Source organism: Lepisosteus oculatus, chromosome 5 (genome assembly GCF_040954835.1).
Source record: "Lepisosteus oculatus isolate fLepOcu1 chromosome 5, fLepOcu1.hap2, whole genome shotgun sequence".
NCBI lineage: Eukaryota > Metazoa > Chordata > Actinopteri > Semionotiformes > Lepisosteidae > Lepisosteus > Lepisosteus oculatus.
The window spans coordinates 20043829-20060302 of NC_090700.1; the positions used below are offsets into that span (position 1 = coordinate 20043829).

Sequence of the window (16474 nt, forward strand, 5' to 3'; positions counted from 1 at the left end):
ACCAGATGATAAGAAATGTCATGCTGTGTGAATAGTATACCTGTCCTGATGCAGGTATACAGATGTTACATGTAGTCAAGAAACAAAATTATTAAATTTACTGCTGAGGTAATATTATCTGGGGATACATATCTTAGGTTCCCTGTCTAGTAAATCTGTACTGCTGATTACCTCAGTTAGCCTGAAGTCAGAGTAGTACATTTCAGTGTCAATGCCATTAGAGCACTATCATTATAACATTTGGTGCCATTTCACATGTGAAGCAAATTTAATGGCTCACAATTTGGTTTTACACTTAATTAGTATGAATAGCCCACCTACTGTAAATTAATGGATAGATCATGTTGGACAAGCAATACTTGGAAGTGAGTGATCTGTCTCTGGGGATTATGAGTAAAAAGGCAGGCGAAAAGGAAGGGTATGTGTCCCACAGCTAACAAATTAATGTCTAATTTAGAAAACAAAAAATTTTAAAAATCAAAAAAGGAAAATGGATTAGAAATGATTTTCAAGTGCATTAGTAAAGTACTTTGCCAACACCCTATCATCTGTGTCTGGTGGGCAAAATCCAGTCTGAGAGGTTACAGGTAGGATGTGGTCTGCGTTTTGCTGAACTGCACCACAGCACAGTCTGTATTTCTGGGTAAAAGATTAAAATCCATTCCTGTGTACAGTACAAGCAAACCTTCACTACTCAAGTAGGAAATAGCTATGCATCACAGAGATTATGACACCACAACTCAACATATCCGAAAGGTTCGTTATTTCCATTTATATTGGTCAGAGTAGACTTCATAATTACAAATGAAAGCGACCCATCAGCACCGTGTAGCTCATTTTGGCTCTAAATAGAAGAGAAGACACAGTACCTGTTTCAAGAATTCAAAATTCTAAAAGTCTTAAACAAAGTCAATCCTATGAACATCTTCAGAATCTACAGTAAAGGATGAGCCAGAGGACACGGGGAAACTTTTATAAACCTACAAGAGTTTTGTTGTGGGAGTAAGGAGCAAGCTGCTCGGCCATTCACTTGAACTTGTTTAAAGTGGAAACGGTTTCTTTTGAGAAATAACTGGATGATATTGATAGATCGACTAACTACTTCTTATGATCTTATGACTGTGCAAACATTACTAAAGTTGGAAAATATTTTTAAATAAAAAAATACTTTCCATACAATCAGTTATTTACCTCCCTGGTCCAAACTAGTAGTACAAGTTTATTGAACTCCCTTCCCACTTTCACATGCAGAACTGCAAACTGGGTCCCTTTTAACTAGACAAGGAAACTAATGTTCAGTGAGACTTTGTTGTACATCTAGTGCATGAAAATGTGCAGAGATAATCTATTAATTACAGGGTAGGTAGACGATCATCTCACTGAAGTGCGATAAATATTTTTTGGGAAACAATCCCTACCTTTTACTCTCATGATATTGTCACGGTATTAATTCAGTCTAAAGGAAGCATAAAGCACAAGGTTTGGAAAAAGGAATTCAACTTACCTCTCAGTCCCAGTTTGTGAGCGATCAAAAGAAATGTATTTTCTGTAGATAAGGGCGTGATGCGGGTCGGAAACAAATCTCACTTAAAATATTTATCCTTAGGTCCGTAAATGTTTAGAATAACTTTACAAGTAAAAGTAAAGTTAAATCTTCAATATTCGGCATTGTGGAAACGTGTGGATTTTCATACGTTTGCTTGCTTCGAGGAAAACGCATCCTCTAATTTTGGGAAAAGTTTTCTGATTAATCACCGGGTGGAAAAAGCTCCTTCCATGTTAATGAAAGGTGAGGGAGTGGTTAATAATTATGTTTTTTGCGCAATTGACCATTGTAACTGAATTGTAAATTCAAGGCATTTGAATACGGCTTGATATTAGGAACACGAATATAAAACAAATAATGGAAATTGTATCTTCCAAATTTGTAAATAATAAGTAATTTTTATTGGAATGCTTTTCCACATTTGGTTGTGATTGTGCAAAGAAATACCCATTAGGAAGTGTCACGTTTTTGATGTACTGACAATCTGTGTGCACGGAGATATTACGGTTTCCCTAATATAAGTGGCAGAGGTCAGTATCTCTTATCTTGTATCATCATACACTCTATGAATGCTGAAACGTGTGCGTGAAGGCTGTACACACTGACAAATGGTCTGTGACAGTGTGCCCAACCTAATCAAAATAAAACAAAGTAAACAATTTCTTCTGCGCATTATAGCCAAAATTGGAAGTGACTTGAACAAATCAAAAGATAACAGCTTTACGTCAAAAAGAAGATATTTGAATAAAAACATAAATACTTTAATCTGGCTAGATTTATATTTCATACATCATGGTCCCACAAATGCTGGATTAAGTATCTCAATGACACAGACTGTTCAGACTTCAGTCAGCAAGTGTATATATAAATGCATGTTTTTATATTTGGAAATGTTAACTGACTATCAGAAAAACCCTCCACAACCCATCCCCCTGGAACTCTGACAAGGTTGTAGTGAGTTTGGTGGAGTCTTTTAAGATTCTAGTAATAACCAACTTTAACACCCTTATATGGGTTGCAGATGTTATAATGTTACTGTATAAGTATTACAAAGAAAGGGCACCAGACATTGTATTTCCTGCATCAGTTGGAAAAAGTCCAGTGCTTCCAGGCCATTCTCATTCATGTCAGTTTTATGGAGCCATTATTGAGATCATTCTCACAGCTTCTAGAACCGTTTGGTTTGGCAACACGTCTGTCTATTCTAGAGGGAAATTACAACCCATTGTCTGCTGTGCAGACTCATTGGCTATCGAGAATACCATCTGTTTAAAAAATTTGCCTTAGGGAGACACTACAATCAAAACCAGTCGGCATATGAATAGCTTCTTCCCCAGAGCCATCAGCCTGCTTAACCAAAACACGTGAATACAGGATGTAGTGTGTATATAATTGTGGACTTGTTTGTAAAGTGTACGTTATATACAGTATATATATTTATTATTGATTGTTTCTGTCTATATTTTTGCACTAAGACACAAAATCATATTCCTTGGACATGTAACATATTTGTCAATAAAAGTTTTTATTCTGATTTAATCCTTTATTTAACCAGGTAAATCAATTGAGGGCAAACACATTTACAATGATAACCTGCAGAGTACCCATTTATATAGCAAGACATTTTTCTGGAGCAATTGGAATGAAGTAACACCCAAGATTCCAGTCTAGAGTCCAGGGCCCTGACCACCCTGCTGACGTGTACCAATGAATTTGATGTGGTCGACACCTTAAACAGAAAACCTCAAATGACAAATTATCCTGTTTGGTTTCTAGCCTTTTTCAGAAAGCAATGTATGCAAGTGCCTATAAATGCTTTGGGATATATATAATTTGGTAGAAATTACTTCTTCTGTTGTATCACAAGTATACATATGTCTGAAATAGATTTGGCGAACTTCGGTAGTTATTGAACAATACAGGCCTCTTGAAATACATAGACATACAGTAGTCGTGTAAAATCCCTTTTTCTCCAATTTTCGCCATTACAATAATTAAAGGCTAGCAATACCAAGGTCACAGAAGTGCAATTTCAGATGCATCATGGGTAATAAAATGAAAATGAATAAAATGGTAATAAAAGAAGAAAGCTATAGGTGGAAATCAGAAAAGTGTAGTGGATACTGTATATGGGTACAGATAGAACTGTTTGCCCTTTAGGCCAGTTTAATCTTCAAGTATAAAACCTGTTTTTCATATTTTTATATCCCCATCACACTTAGTTTGTCTTTGCTTTCCACAATATCCCCAGTATTGCCATATTCCTAAAATTGTAACTCCCCCTTGCCTTTAAAAAATTCTAGCTAAGAAATTGATTGACATAAGGACATGGATTGTCCTTGGTTTCTAGCTTTAAGGCATTTATAACTGTTTCTTTAACAACATATCAAAAGAGAAAACTGGCTTAATTGAAAGGTTACGGGAGGACTAGGATCTATTTTCCAAGAATTCTCTGCTTAAAGAAGCGCCTCCTTTAATCCTGAATGTTCCTAAGCCTAATTTCCACTTGTGTGTCCAAGTCTTTCTATTGTTGTTAAACGTGTCCCTTAGGTTGACTTGACTTTGTTGACTTGAGTATTTTGGAATGTTTGATTCAAGTCCGTTTATAATCTTCTCTGTTTAAAGCTAAAAAGGTGCAGTTTCCTTATTACAATAGGGAATATCTGTAAAGGTAATACAGATAAATACTGTATGTTGTCCGTGATTTTTTTTAATTTATAGATTAATAGTAAGGCTTATAAATTAATTTGGAAACTAGTCTCAAAGAGCCTGGTTTTAGGAGAGGAAGTCAAATATCCAGCCTGGAGCGAACAGACGTTTGTCTTTTAGAATGATCTTTTCCTTATAAATGCCCCAGGGCCATATGTTGGTGTTCATACGCCCTAGGCACTTTCACTCTGAAATGTGCAAAAAGAGCGGTAAACGCCTTTTGAATTATGTCGATTGACATGATGCACTTTAAACTATTCTAATGCTAAACCACGTGATTGATGGAGCGAGTCGAGTGACCATCACTTCGATACTTCTAGTTTCTAGAACAGCCACTAGACAGCGCATGATTATTGATTTGGAGCACCTAGAGTCGATCGCAAGCAAGTTGTTTCAGTTCGTATTTCGTTAGTCACTAATGTTTCCCTCCTTCGTAGGCCCTAGGCACTGAAACTTCCAATTGGGTCAGGTGGGCCTGTCATTTGGAGCTGTCCTTATGTTCTTATCATTTACCTATACAGTATCATTTACTGTGTTAGAACAAATTTGGAAGTTTTAGAACAATTGCTAAAACCCAAATGAAGTTAAAGATCTACAATACTTTTCGCTTTTGTATTATCATCTTTGTTTAATTTAAAAAAGTTAAAAAACGTGCTTTCCTTACTGTAATTAATAAAATGTTAATTACAAGCTGTACAAGGAAGGTTCTAATAATTATTTTCATTTTTTTTTTCATTACAGAAATAAGTACTTCTTAAAGTTGTGTTTTATTTCTTCTCTTTTCAGCATGGAATGAACCTATTACTTGTTCCCTTGCAGCCTATGCATGCTGACGCAGCTACCTACCTGTACTATGAATACAAATTTTGTATAAGAGTGTGCATGGAAAAATATATGTGAAAGTATATATACAGTACAGGTATAGTATATGTATATCCTAGATATACTGTATACAGTACACAGTACAGCATATACTAACAGCCCACATCTATTAGACTTCTTATAGGTACATGAAGGCTCTACTCTTTCTATGCCTTTTCAGTGAAAACTGTGTGAAAAATGTGTAATTCTGTAGTTGTGCAATGACACAGTGTTGTCATGACTAGAATGCCATCCAGGGTAAAAGAAAGAAGACCCAGATAAACAAAACATAAGGACTCCTGCCAGACCCAGTTTTTGGTGGGATATTCACGTGTGAGCAGCCTCAGGAAAACAGAGAGCACAGCTGGATTTGACGACCACTTAGGAACTTTGGGATAGACTGGGCATTTTGGTTTAACACGAGTCAAATGGGTGTGGATGCAGGAGTCTTCTAACCAACAGTGCTGATTAAATACGACCCTTTACTATCTGAAATAATTAGGCATCCAACACCATAGCTGTCAGCACATCAAGGGGAAACATTGCCATCCAAACCTGTAAGGTTCAGGATACTCTTCCCCTTTACAGAACCAAATCCTTATCAAAGTTCAGGATTCCACTTTCATCAGCTGCTGCCAGTGATTGACAAAGCTGGAAGTTCAGTGCCACTGGAAGTGAGGCCAATTAAGCAGGCAATCAATTATTGTTCATGTTCATCTCTCTGTATATACCTGATTGCATAAGAACCAAGTTGCTTGGAGAACATTTGGTATTTCTAAATTAAAGCCACACTGAATTGTCTTTAGCAAATCCAGTGCTATTTTCGTGGCTTAAACATGCATTAGAGAGATGCTGCCAGAGACACAGCATGTGTATTAATCTGGACATGGGCCAAAGCACATGGAAAAACTGTGCCAGCTGTCCAGCTCAGCTGTGGTTCAGTGGGCAAAGATATCTTCACTTTTCTAGTTCTTTCTGTGTTCTCCTTCTCACACATACTCTCTCTCTGAAACAAACAGCTTAGAAACACGCAGTGCAGGTCATCAGGGTGAAACTCCAGAGAGTCTTGAGGACACTGTTTCTGCCTCAGTACAGACACCATGGGGTCCACTGCTGACTTTTGGGGCTCTGCTCTTCTTCTCAAGAAGGTGCGTCACCTGAGATGCAGCACACTGGAGAGTATCCATCAGACGCTGTTCCTCCGCCCCTTGATGATGACTTTTAGGACATGGGAGAGGTCCAGGGTTTTTGTAATTGTTTCCATGATAACCGGGTGCTCTTTCGCTCCAGCAATGAACTCCTCCAGTGTCAGCTCCCCTAGAGAATGAAAAAAGGACAAACTACAGACAACGCATTCCTATATTTTATTCTTAAGACTACTGAATCTCTAAATAATGGTACAGCAACTGTTGTGAAGACACAGTGACATAAAAGGTAACTATTGGCACCTGGGAGTAATAAAAAAAAACATACTCCTGCCATAGTTCATGCAGCTGTACCAGTCCAACATCATCTTTAAAACACTGGATAAAATACAGAGTTTCAGTTGAGCAAATTTCCACCAGCTATATCAGGCTTCTGTGTTGTACTGTACTTTCTGTCTGGGCAGTGTCATTGACTTTTCCAGGGCAGAGTCTGGGACAGAAGTATGTGATTCACCAAGAAAAAAGCAGCATGAAAATAAGCCTCCTTCTGATAACAGTGACACGGTCACTTAAAGTTCTGATTTTACCAGTTAGCTAGCTGACCAGTTAATGACAAGGTTTACCAGCGTAACTAATTCTAATTTTTATTTACTGTGGCCTCTTAAACCTTTACTTTTAAGTCACTTACCATCGCCGTTCACATCTATAGTGTCAAATATCAGGGTTGTGATTTCCTCTGGGGATATGTCATAGTGTCGATTGATGTCTTGTACGGCCTGAAATTGAACAATATGGTATGATGAACTGATCAAAATACATTTGAACATGTGAAAATACATTGAATACATACATTTAAATAGATTATTTTATTTTAGAAGAATGGGTGTCACAGTGGGTGGTAATTAGCATTACTGACTCGCAGCTCTTGGGCTCTAGATCCTTATGGTTTAGTAAAGCTTCAGCAGAAAACAAAAGTGTCACCATGTGAAAACTGTGCCACTGCAGTAAAGGCCTGGATGAGCAGCAGAAGGATTAGGCATACCAAAATTAAAAATGAAAAAAACATATGTGTTATTATGATTATTACTTTTCTTTATTTCCTGCAAAATGTTTCTGGTTAAAAAACAAGCCAAAGCAGACAGTACAACCCATCTATTCACTTTAAATTAGTTTGTAAACAGTATGGATTATGAGACATGTTTGTTTTGGCAATAATGATATTTGGCTTGTTCTGAGCAATAATTACAAGTATGCTCTTTATATTTGATTAGATCAAACTAGTCTCTTTGAATGAAAGGTACAGTATACAGGCCCACTGAGGGCAGTTCTCAGTATTTTTATTTTTAACAACACCTTCAACAATTTGGAGAATAGCTCCAAATTGACTCCATTTTCTAACTGCTTCATTCAATTCAGGGTCACAGGGCAGCCAGAGCTTAGCTGTAGCTGGCAAGCAACTGGTACAAGGCAGGGTACACCCTGGGTGGGATGGCAGTCCATTGAAGTGTAACCCCTCTTAACGTCAAAAGTTTTTTAGATACACATTCATACCAGGGCCAATTTTCCCAGAAGCCAATTAACCTACCAGTTAGTCGTTGGAGTGTGGGAAGGAACTGGAGCCCCCGAAGGTAAAGGAGACGCATGAATACAAGGCCAAATTTATGTAGATAGCACCAAGGTATGGAACTAAACCCAGGGCACAAGCACTGCGAGGCAGCAATCTTAACCTCTGTCTCACTGTGCCAACATATGTGATAGAAAAATTTGACCGGTTCTTCAATAACTAAAGCAAAAAAAAAAACATTTCTTGGTTTTTCAAGATCTCACCAACATGGAAGAAGACTAGAGTATAAACAAGTATCAATAAAACTACAGTCTTGGGCTGCAATACGAATATTTTCTTAACTTTCATTGAATTCTAGTCAATAGGATGATAGGATCTTAAATGGTTCAGATGCTCAAACTATCATGCACTGGACATCCAGCAGCATCAGACTGCACTGTGCTGCATTGCTACTGTATGCATGCAGGCGAGGTGGTGATCAATTTTCATCACACTGGAAAAATCAAATGATTAAAGTATTATCTAACCTATTACAGTGCATTCCAAATCAGAATTGATTTAAAATATCTGCACATGAAGACACTGTGTGAGTGTTGAGGTTGTTAACTGTCCAGAAAAACAATGAAGAAGAGGTATTTTCCAATTGCTCACCTTAAATATCGTTTGAAGTTCCTCTCGGTCTATTTTGCCATTTCCATCAGCATCGTAGAGCTTGAAATACCACTTTAATTTCTGGTTGATTTCTCCTTTTAGCACTAAGCTGATCGCAGCAATGTATTCCACAAAGTCTATAAAGCCGTCCTGAAATGAAAGAAAAAGTTTCTAACATTTTCTGAAATATTAAAATCAAATTGTAAAAAAAAGGAGTGTGACCTGACCAGCTTGAGAAAACAAGTAGTAGGCCTGCCAAAGTAAAACTTAGCAGCTTGGGAAAGATTGTATTAGAGGCCATTGAAACCTGACAGCTGTTTGCTCTTCAGGATCAAGAGAAGGAATTAATTAAAAAATGAAATCACATTAAAAATGCAGTTACAAATATTGTGATGTGGACACTCGTGACTCAACTTAGTTAATGTGGTATGAAAATGCTTGTAAAAATTGGCCCTTAATGAAAATGTTTCCTTTCTCAATACCCATTCTCTTCTGTTTACTTAGATTATTATACTTAAAGCACTTTGCTTAAACACTGTGTACGCATAGTCCCAACAAAATATTTGTGAGCCATTTAAATCAGTCCACATTTGCTTATATTTTAAACAAAAAAAGGAAATTAGATGTTCATGGAAATGTAAAGATATCTTGATTAAATTTGGATTTTTTAATGCACAAACTGACCCAACAGTAAATATCCTTGTGTGAATATGTACTGTACTGTACAGTATGTCATCCTTCAGATTCAGTAACTGGTGGAACCTCCTTGAATAGCAATGACTTTAACTAGACATTTCCTATAATGGTCTTTCACATTTTTCCTTTTATGAATTTTAGCTCATTATTCCTTCCAACTTTAACTTGGACAATCCAAAATGCATTCTACTGTAGATCTGTGTGTATACTTAAGATCATTGTGTGGCTGAATGAATGAATGAATGGCCTGACATTCTCCTCCAGAATTTGCTGATACAAAGCAGAATTTGTAGTCATCCAGGTCTTGAAGCAGCAAAGCAGCCCCAAACCATTATACTACAATTATGACTACAACTGACAGATGGAACAAATTTAATCTGTTGGAAGGTAGTGTTTGGTTTTCACCACACAAAATATTTCTCCTTTTTATCCAGTAGTCTTGTAAATTGTCCAAGTGCTCGCTATCGAATTTGAGATAAGCAGCAATGTTCTTTTTTAAAGATCAATGGTTTTCTTCTTAGCTAGCCTCTAATGTTCTTGTTTGGGATATTTCCTGATGATGGAGGCCTGAACACAAACATTAGCAACAGTGAGAAAGGCTTGAAGATGCAGGCCTGACATTGCTTAAGATTAAGATGGGTTTATCTTCCATTATGTGTATAAACCTAACATTTGGAGAATTTAGCTTATATATAATAAGGCAATAATAGAAAATATAGAAGCAAAACATTTTAATGAAACAATTGCATTTATAGATTCTTTAGTGCTGTTTACACAAATTCCAACAGTTTTGACCTGCAATCTCCTTTATCTCCTCAGAGATTACCATGTCCTCATTTCTCCTCTCCTGTCTGACACTTTCATTAGGCTTTTCTATTTAAAACTCCCTTGACCATTACCATTGTGTCATTAAATACACAATGTTTTAACAAAACCGTGTACTTGAAACCTGAGGGTTTCTGTGGTTTGTAGCATGTGTGCTACATGTTTATGCTAATTAAAGCAGTTAGGCAGGTTGCTGTCTAAAGTAGATAAGATATTTCCAATAACAACTTGAAATATATAATTGTCATCAAGACTAGGTGGACAACCAGAGAACCCTGAAATATTGTAAGAACAGAAGAACAGGCACAAACCATTCAAACATTTCCTAATGTTTTCAGAAACAAATACAACAGAGGATCTATTTTTATTTATATTATTGCTATCTCTGCATCAAAATAAATCATAAATAATCACAGCTACACATTCTCAAGTCTTCAGGTTTTCTGTTTTCTTTACCGTTTACTGATTTCACCCAAATCTCTAAAGCTCTCTAGTCACATTGTTGAAGCTGAAAGCATGAAATCCCTAATTGTAAAAAAACGTGGAAATGACAGGTGGCAACACTATTTTTAAAATGCAGTGAAAAAAATACTTTGCAGGATGCACAGGCAGGAGACACTGTAAAAGCATAGTGTTTTCCTATTACCTTTCACCCTAAATTTAACAAACTACAAACAAGGGGCACATATTTTGAAAGGACTGCATTGGTTTCACCACTATTCTGAATTTCATATCAAGGCATTCTTGATATTCAACCTTCAAAGCTTGAAGAAGAATATTTTGTATTGCCCTGTCTTTACAACTGCTTACAGAGGAATTGTGATACTTGAACACTTACATAAACATAGTCAGAGGTATGAGTCATACCATGCAAACTCTTACTTGTTCATAAGATGCAAGTGTAAAGATTTCCAACTCTTTTTCACCCCATCATTCCACAATTACCAAAGTTATTAAAAATCTGAGCTTCATGCTGTTACCAGTTTCATGCTGATGCTAGACAACACTAAATTGCTTTAGTCCCAGCAAACAGGTGCTGGAATTCTTACTTTATATCAACAGTATAATGACACCACAGATTGTTTTGGCATATATTTTAATTTTCTACCTACAAAAGACAAAGCACTGTGAACTGCAATCTAAAATACTGTGAACTGCATATCTGATTTCCATCTTTCCCAGAGTGTTTTCAGTGCTCTTTGTGGGGCTCAGAATTTTATAACCATCTTTGTGCAACCAGGTCACCTAGTGTAGCCCTGCAAGGCATCTGCTGGTTTTTAATTTTTAATCCCTTGAAAATTCATCCCACTAAATCAAAATGACAAAATCTATAGTTGTGATGTATGTCAACAGCAGGCTAAAGCAGAGCTGCCATGTCAGATCAACGGAATTTATCTAGGATGCTTTAAAATACTCAACCTGAGGGGTCACATGAGACAGGTGCCTTCTGACCTTGCATTTTGCTCCAGGTGGAATGCCGTCATGTTAAATCAGATTTGTGTCAAAAAGCTCAGTTTCCCAGGCAATCCAATTAGTACCAAACTACTCATAGCTGCTTATGGTATGAGAGAAGCTAATCCATTCATCCATTTCAAACTGCTTCATCCAATTCAGTGGCACAGGGGAGCCAGAGCCTGGCAAGCAACGGGTGCAAGGCAAGATACACCCTGGATGGGATGCCAGTCCATTACAAGGCACACACAGACACACACACTCTCACAACAGGGCCATTTTTCCAAGAACACAGAGAGCATATACAAACTCCATACAGATAGTACCCCAGGTCTGGAATTAAACCCCGCACTGTGAAGCAGCAATGCTAACCATTGTGCCACCATGCCGTGCGAGAAGCTAACCACATTTCTTTTTTTTCCTCTGCTCTTTTTCCACAGTAGAACTGGCCAATTGCATTGTCCATGTTTATAGTTTAGCGCAATTAAAATTCATTCCACACTGATGCTTCAACAGCCTGTTTGGAAATTGAAGAATCTTTCCCATCTGTCCCTAATGTTGCTGTGCTTTTCTGGAAGTCTCCTTTGGCATGTACTTCCATCTGGTTTGTCCAGTGTCCAGTAAGAAGTGGCTTGAAAGTAATGTGTGGCCGGTGATGACTCTTACCCCGTTCATGTCGAAGGTGTGGAACACCTGGTCGATGTAACTGTTTGCCTCTTCGGTCACCCCTTGCAGCCCCAGGATGGCTTTCAGCTCGTACAAGGTGATGAGACCCGACGGAGACTCCCGCATGAATTTATTGTACCAGTGGTGCATATCCACAGCGAGGATGTCATCTAGCGAAGAGCCATAGGCGCCCATTCTGCTCAGTCAATTCCCCGATTCAATGTCTCACTGAAGAGCTGGCTCTGCTTCTTCCTGAGAGCTGCTCTGGACTGGCTAAAAGCAAAACTGAGCAACGGCTACTGATTTCTAAACCTCTTAAGCCTGCCTGCTAAAAAAGACCATGCCCAAAAATAGACATTTAATGAGATAACCATCTCCTCTCGACAGGAATGGCAAGGCCTTAACATCAAGTTGGAATGGGACATTTATGTAATCTATGAAGTTCCCTCTCTGCTGTAGCTAGTGCAATGTGTGGTTCATTCTCCGTTATCTTAACCTGAGGCAGACACCAAGACAAAGAAGTCTTGACCAAGGCCGGTAACAAACACTGGAATGTGCACTATTACAGTATATATTTACAGAGCCAGCTGCAATTCAGTGATGACAGAATTGTATTGCAAGACGTGTTTGAGTCTTTACTCTGATTCATAAGGAGAGTTCATTACCTTGGGAGCTGAGGGGATTAATTGGCAGGTTTTAGTGCACTTAATATAAAGTTATCCAAGTTATCTGAGCATCCATCAGGAATAGGACTTTTATGCTGCTATGCAATTTCTACATCCTGCTTAGCCACAGATTCTTTTGGTTTTGCACTCCACTTGAACTCAGAATTGAATCAATTACTGCCATACATAGTCTGATTTTTTGCCAGGTATTCAGTCATCAAAAAATGCTTCAAAACCAGTAACACTGTGGTTCTCCAAGACCGGAGTGAGTATCACTGCTCTTGACATCAATATACTTGAAGTTTTACTCTTTTAAGATAACTAAGTATGTAATTTTTGTATTGAACTTTTTGTATTGATTTTAAAAAACTATAACAACTTTGTGGAATGAATTTTCTGAACTTTTTTAAATAAAAATTAAAAACATACGCAGCAAGGAACAATTCTCTCTAGTTGTGTATGTAACACCTGAAACTGTAATTGGTGAAGATAAATATTATAACTGTTTTTTCAAATATGCAAGACATGTTAGCCTGTCACTGCAGGATAGCATGTCCTGCAGTGACACACGACCAGGAGTTACAAAACCACACTAGGAACAGTGCCAAACAGCCAAAGGTTGTTAACCTGCGGTCCCTTTTTAGTAAATCTGCAGTGGATTAACAGGACTTCTGAACAAGATTACCAATAAGCAGTGACAAGTGATGACAAAGGCCGAGGGAAGATTTTCTTAGACAATCAAATGTGTAATATAATGACAACTTATTAAGGGATTTTAGAAAAGTGTAGTTGTTAGTTCAGAAAGATTACAACAAGGACACATAAAGTACACATTTCTATGACTGAAAGGTTTCTGAATGCCTGTATCTGAAAGCTGTGCTGAGCACATAATAATAATAAATACCAGGGTGCTTTTCGAAAAGAGTAGGGGTGTTACTCCAATTTCCCATTGGCCTTTACTAATCATGTCCTCCTAATGAATCCCCATCTATGAATTGGCTTCATTACTCTGTTCTCCTCCCCACTGATAGCTGATGTGTGGTGAGTGTACTGGAGCACTGTGGCTGCTGTCGCATGATCCAGGTGGATGCTGCACATTGGTGGTGGTGGAGGGGAGTCCCTATTACCTGTAAAGCGCTTTGAATGTAGTGTCTAGAAAAGTGTTATATAAGTGTAAGGAATTATTATTAGATTATAATAATAATTTTACATGGCTTCATTAATTATAAGCCATATAATTATGTGAATTATATGGCATATAATTAATATTAGCCTTTTTCATCACACATTTGCATTTTTATTTGGAGGTTAAGGTGTGTTCTAGAATCTCTGAAATCGCTAACAGTATACTGTAGTAAGGTTCCAACTTTTTTAATAGCAGCTTATGCTGATTTTCTGAATACATGAATATTGCTGAATACACAATGGGAATGCACAAGTATATTTTATGAGATAAAGCACAGTAAGCATTAGACTAGGAGAATAACATGCCAAAAACTGCAGTTTCACTGATCTCCTGGTCCATGACAACATCTGAAGAGGTTGAAGTGGGGAACTGCTTCAGTATGAACTGGCTGCAAAGAAAAAAGCAGAGGGTAATTCCACTCTGAAAAGTTGAAAAAAAAACATCAGCTGTTGAGCCTTCATCGGGTGTCATGGTGTCAGGTGGCACCTGAAGAATGCTCAACAACTGAAACACAGCAGTTTTTCTTTCTGCTTTTCAGAGTGGAATTGCCCTGTGCTTTTCCTCAGATGACATCTTGGTTTGGGTCAGCTGGAAATCCCCTTCAATATATTTTCAATTACATGTTTAAACCAGAGATCTGGTTGATGACCTTACAATGTTTCAAAGCTTTTAGTTGACTGTCAGTACCTACTGTACAGTAATTTTAAATATTATTATTAGTTTTTTTTAGTTCAAATTTTTGAAGGGGTATGAGCCTCATGTTGTCTAATTGAAGAAGCTTTAGATTACATCAGTTAGTCCAGAATCTTTTCTGATCCAAACAAGAAGACTGTCTCCCTTCTAAATGCTCCCGTCATTACAAATTCACTGGATAGTCAGAGGAAACTCAACAGCTTTCCCTATAGCCTCCTGAAATTTCATGTGCTTTCAATTATTGTTAGTAACTCCACCTTTTATTTATTACTCAGGAAGTCTACAAAAATGTTACAACTTGTGATGACATCTTTGATGATGGTGATCTGTGCACATATTTCAGAGTCTGAAGATAACTTAAACATTTCCTGGGTTTTCCCATTGTTTTGCATCTGAGACCCCACTAATTTGACCCTTTGTGTCTGCTGTGGACATGAAACACTTCTTTACTTCTTCACCCAGTGGATGATCCAATATTTTCATCACCATGACCTTTTTGTCTAGTGTAAAATTAGACCCCTTCCCCGTTATCTGTATATGGGATAGAGAACTTGACAAGTCACAAGGGAGTCCTGTCTAGGTTACTGCCTTTGACTCAAATACACTTTCTCTTCCTCCAAAATGTTAGCACACAAGGTAATTCATTTTAATACTGGCACAAAATTGTACACAACTTCAAACTAGAGGTACCATATGAAGATTTCTCCTGATCTTCTCTGAAGAAATACAGTCAGGGAGTTCCTGGTCCGTGCCTTTGTGTCGTGGTAGTATCCTGTAATGGTGTGTGTTCTGATGTGACTGTATTGCTGAGGCCCCAACTACTCCTTCTCAACAACAAATCCCGAGCAACTATTAGTATTCAGGCACAATGTCTGCTGCTGGTGGGAATCATTGTAGCTAAAAAAATCAATGGGCTGGAGATGGGCAAAGTTCCTTTTGTGTTACTGCCAGGTCTTTACTTTTCTCCTGTTTTGGCAGCAACCAATGACCATGAAATAGTCATCAGTATAGCAAAATTCAGGACAATTTAAGAGAAATGGATCCTCCATTAGACAGATACTGAGACCACTTCTCCTGACTCTCCATTTGATCTATTCTCATGCAGAGTTTAATATCAGAATGATATATAAATGTCAGCATTGTTCTAGAAATTGAAAAACACCTTCTCTGTAATTGCCACTGGTGTCGATGTTTGATATACTAAACCTTGGCCTCAAATGACCAGGGTTCCAATTCAGTTTAGGTCACAAATGATGTTGGCGTGGTTCAAACAGTGGTACCTCCTAATCCTCTGTTAGATGTCAATCTCCAGTGACAAGAGACCCCCAGACAGTGGATGCAGGGATGGTGAAGATTACTCTTGTAGGCAAGTCCATGGTCTTAAGTGTTCCTCCCAGGATAGTTAAGGTCAGCTTAGAGACATGTGGCTTGCCTGAACTGCCACTCAGCTGTTTGGTGACAAAAAAAAAACAACAGTTAAAAAAAGGCCAGAGGGATTTTGAAGTGATCTAGAATTTCAGTGCAGAGAATTGGCAAAAAATGTAATAGAATTCTGGATTGACAAAAGCATATGTCTATCACATTCTTCATTTTGTGCAGAACTTTATAATAAATGACCTCCTAACTCACTTTTAGAAAATAAGGTTGAGCTAACTTTGTCATTTCAGTTGCATTTAAAAAATGGTTTCTTTGGTTTTGCAAGAATTTTGTTCATAATAATCAAACATACACAATAGCATGATCATATGACCCACGCATTTTCTGTATCTGTTTTATTCTTAGTGGGTTGAACATAGCCCGGTAGTATAGAGGGTG

General features: G+C 37.7%; 1 protein-coding gene across 1 annotated transcript; it reads right to left on the reverse strand.

Moving 5' to 3' along the window:
• Positions 1–3052: 3052 nt before the first annotated feature.
• On the reverse strand, positions 3053–12679 carry guca1c (guanylate cyclase activator 1C). Its single transcript, XM_006628204.3, has 4 exons — positions 12116–12679; positions 8477–8626; positions 6950–7037; positions 3053–6433 (listed from the first exon to the last, which is right to left on the reverse strand). Exons 1-4 carry the CDS (start codon positions 12308–12310, stop codon positions 6303–6305), a joined length of 564 nt encoding a protein of 187 aa, XP_006628267.2. The 5' UTR covers positions 12311–12679; the 3' UTR covers positions 3053–6302.
• Positions 12680–16474: the final 3795 nt, after the last annotated feature.

Bases quoted from the DNA above. Each gene is read 5' to 3' on its own strand.
- guca1c (XM_006628204.3), bottom strand. From the start codon at position 12,310: ATGGGCGCCTATGGCTCTTCGCTAGATGACATCCTCGCTGTGGATATG. The intron at 8,627-12,115 runs GTAAGAGTCATC...CTTTCATTTCAG, and splicing joins ACACCTTCGACATGAACGGG to GACGGCTTTATAGACTTTGT. The intron at 6,434-6,949 runs GTAAGTGACTTA...TTCATTCTCTAG, and splicing joins TATAGATGTGAACGGCGATG to GGGAGCTGACACTGGAGGAG.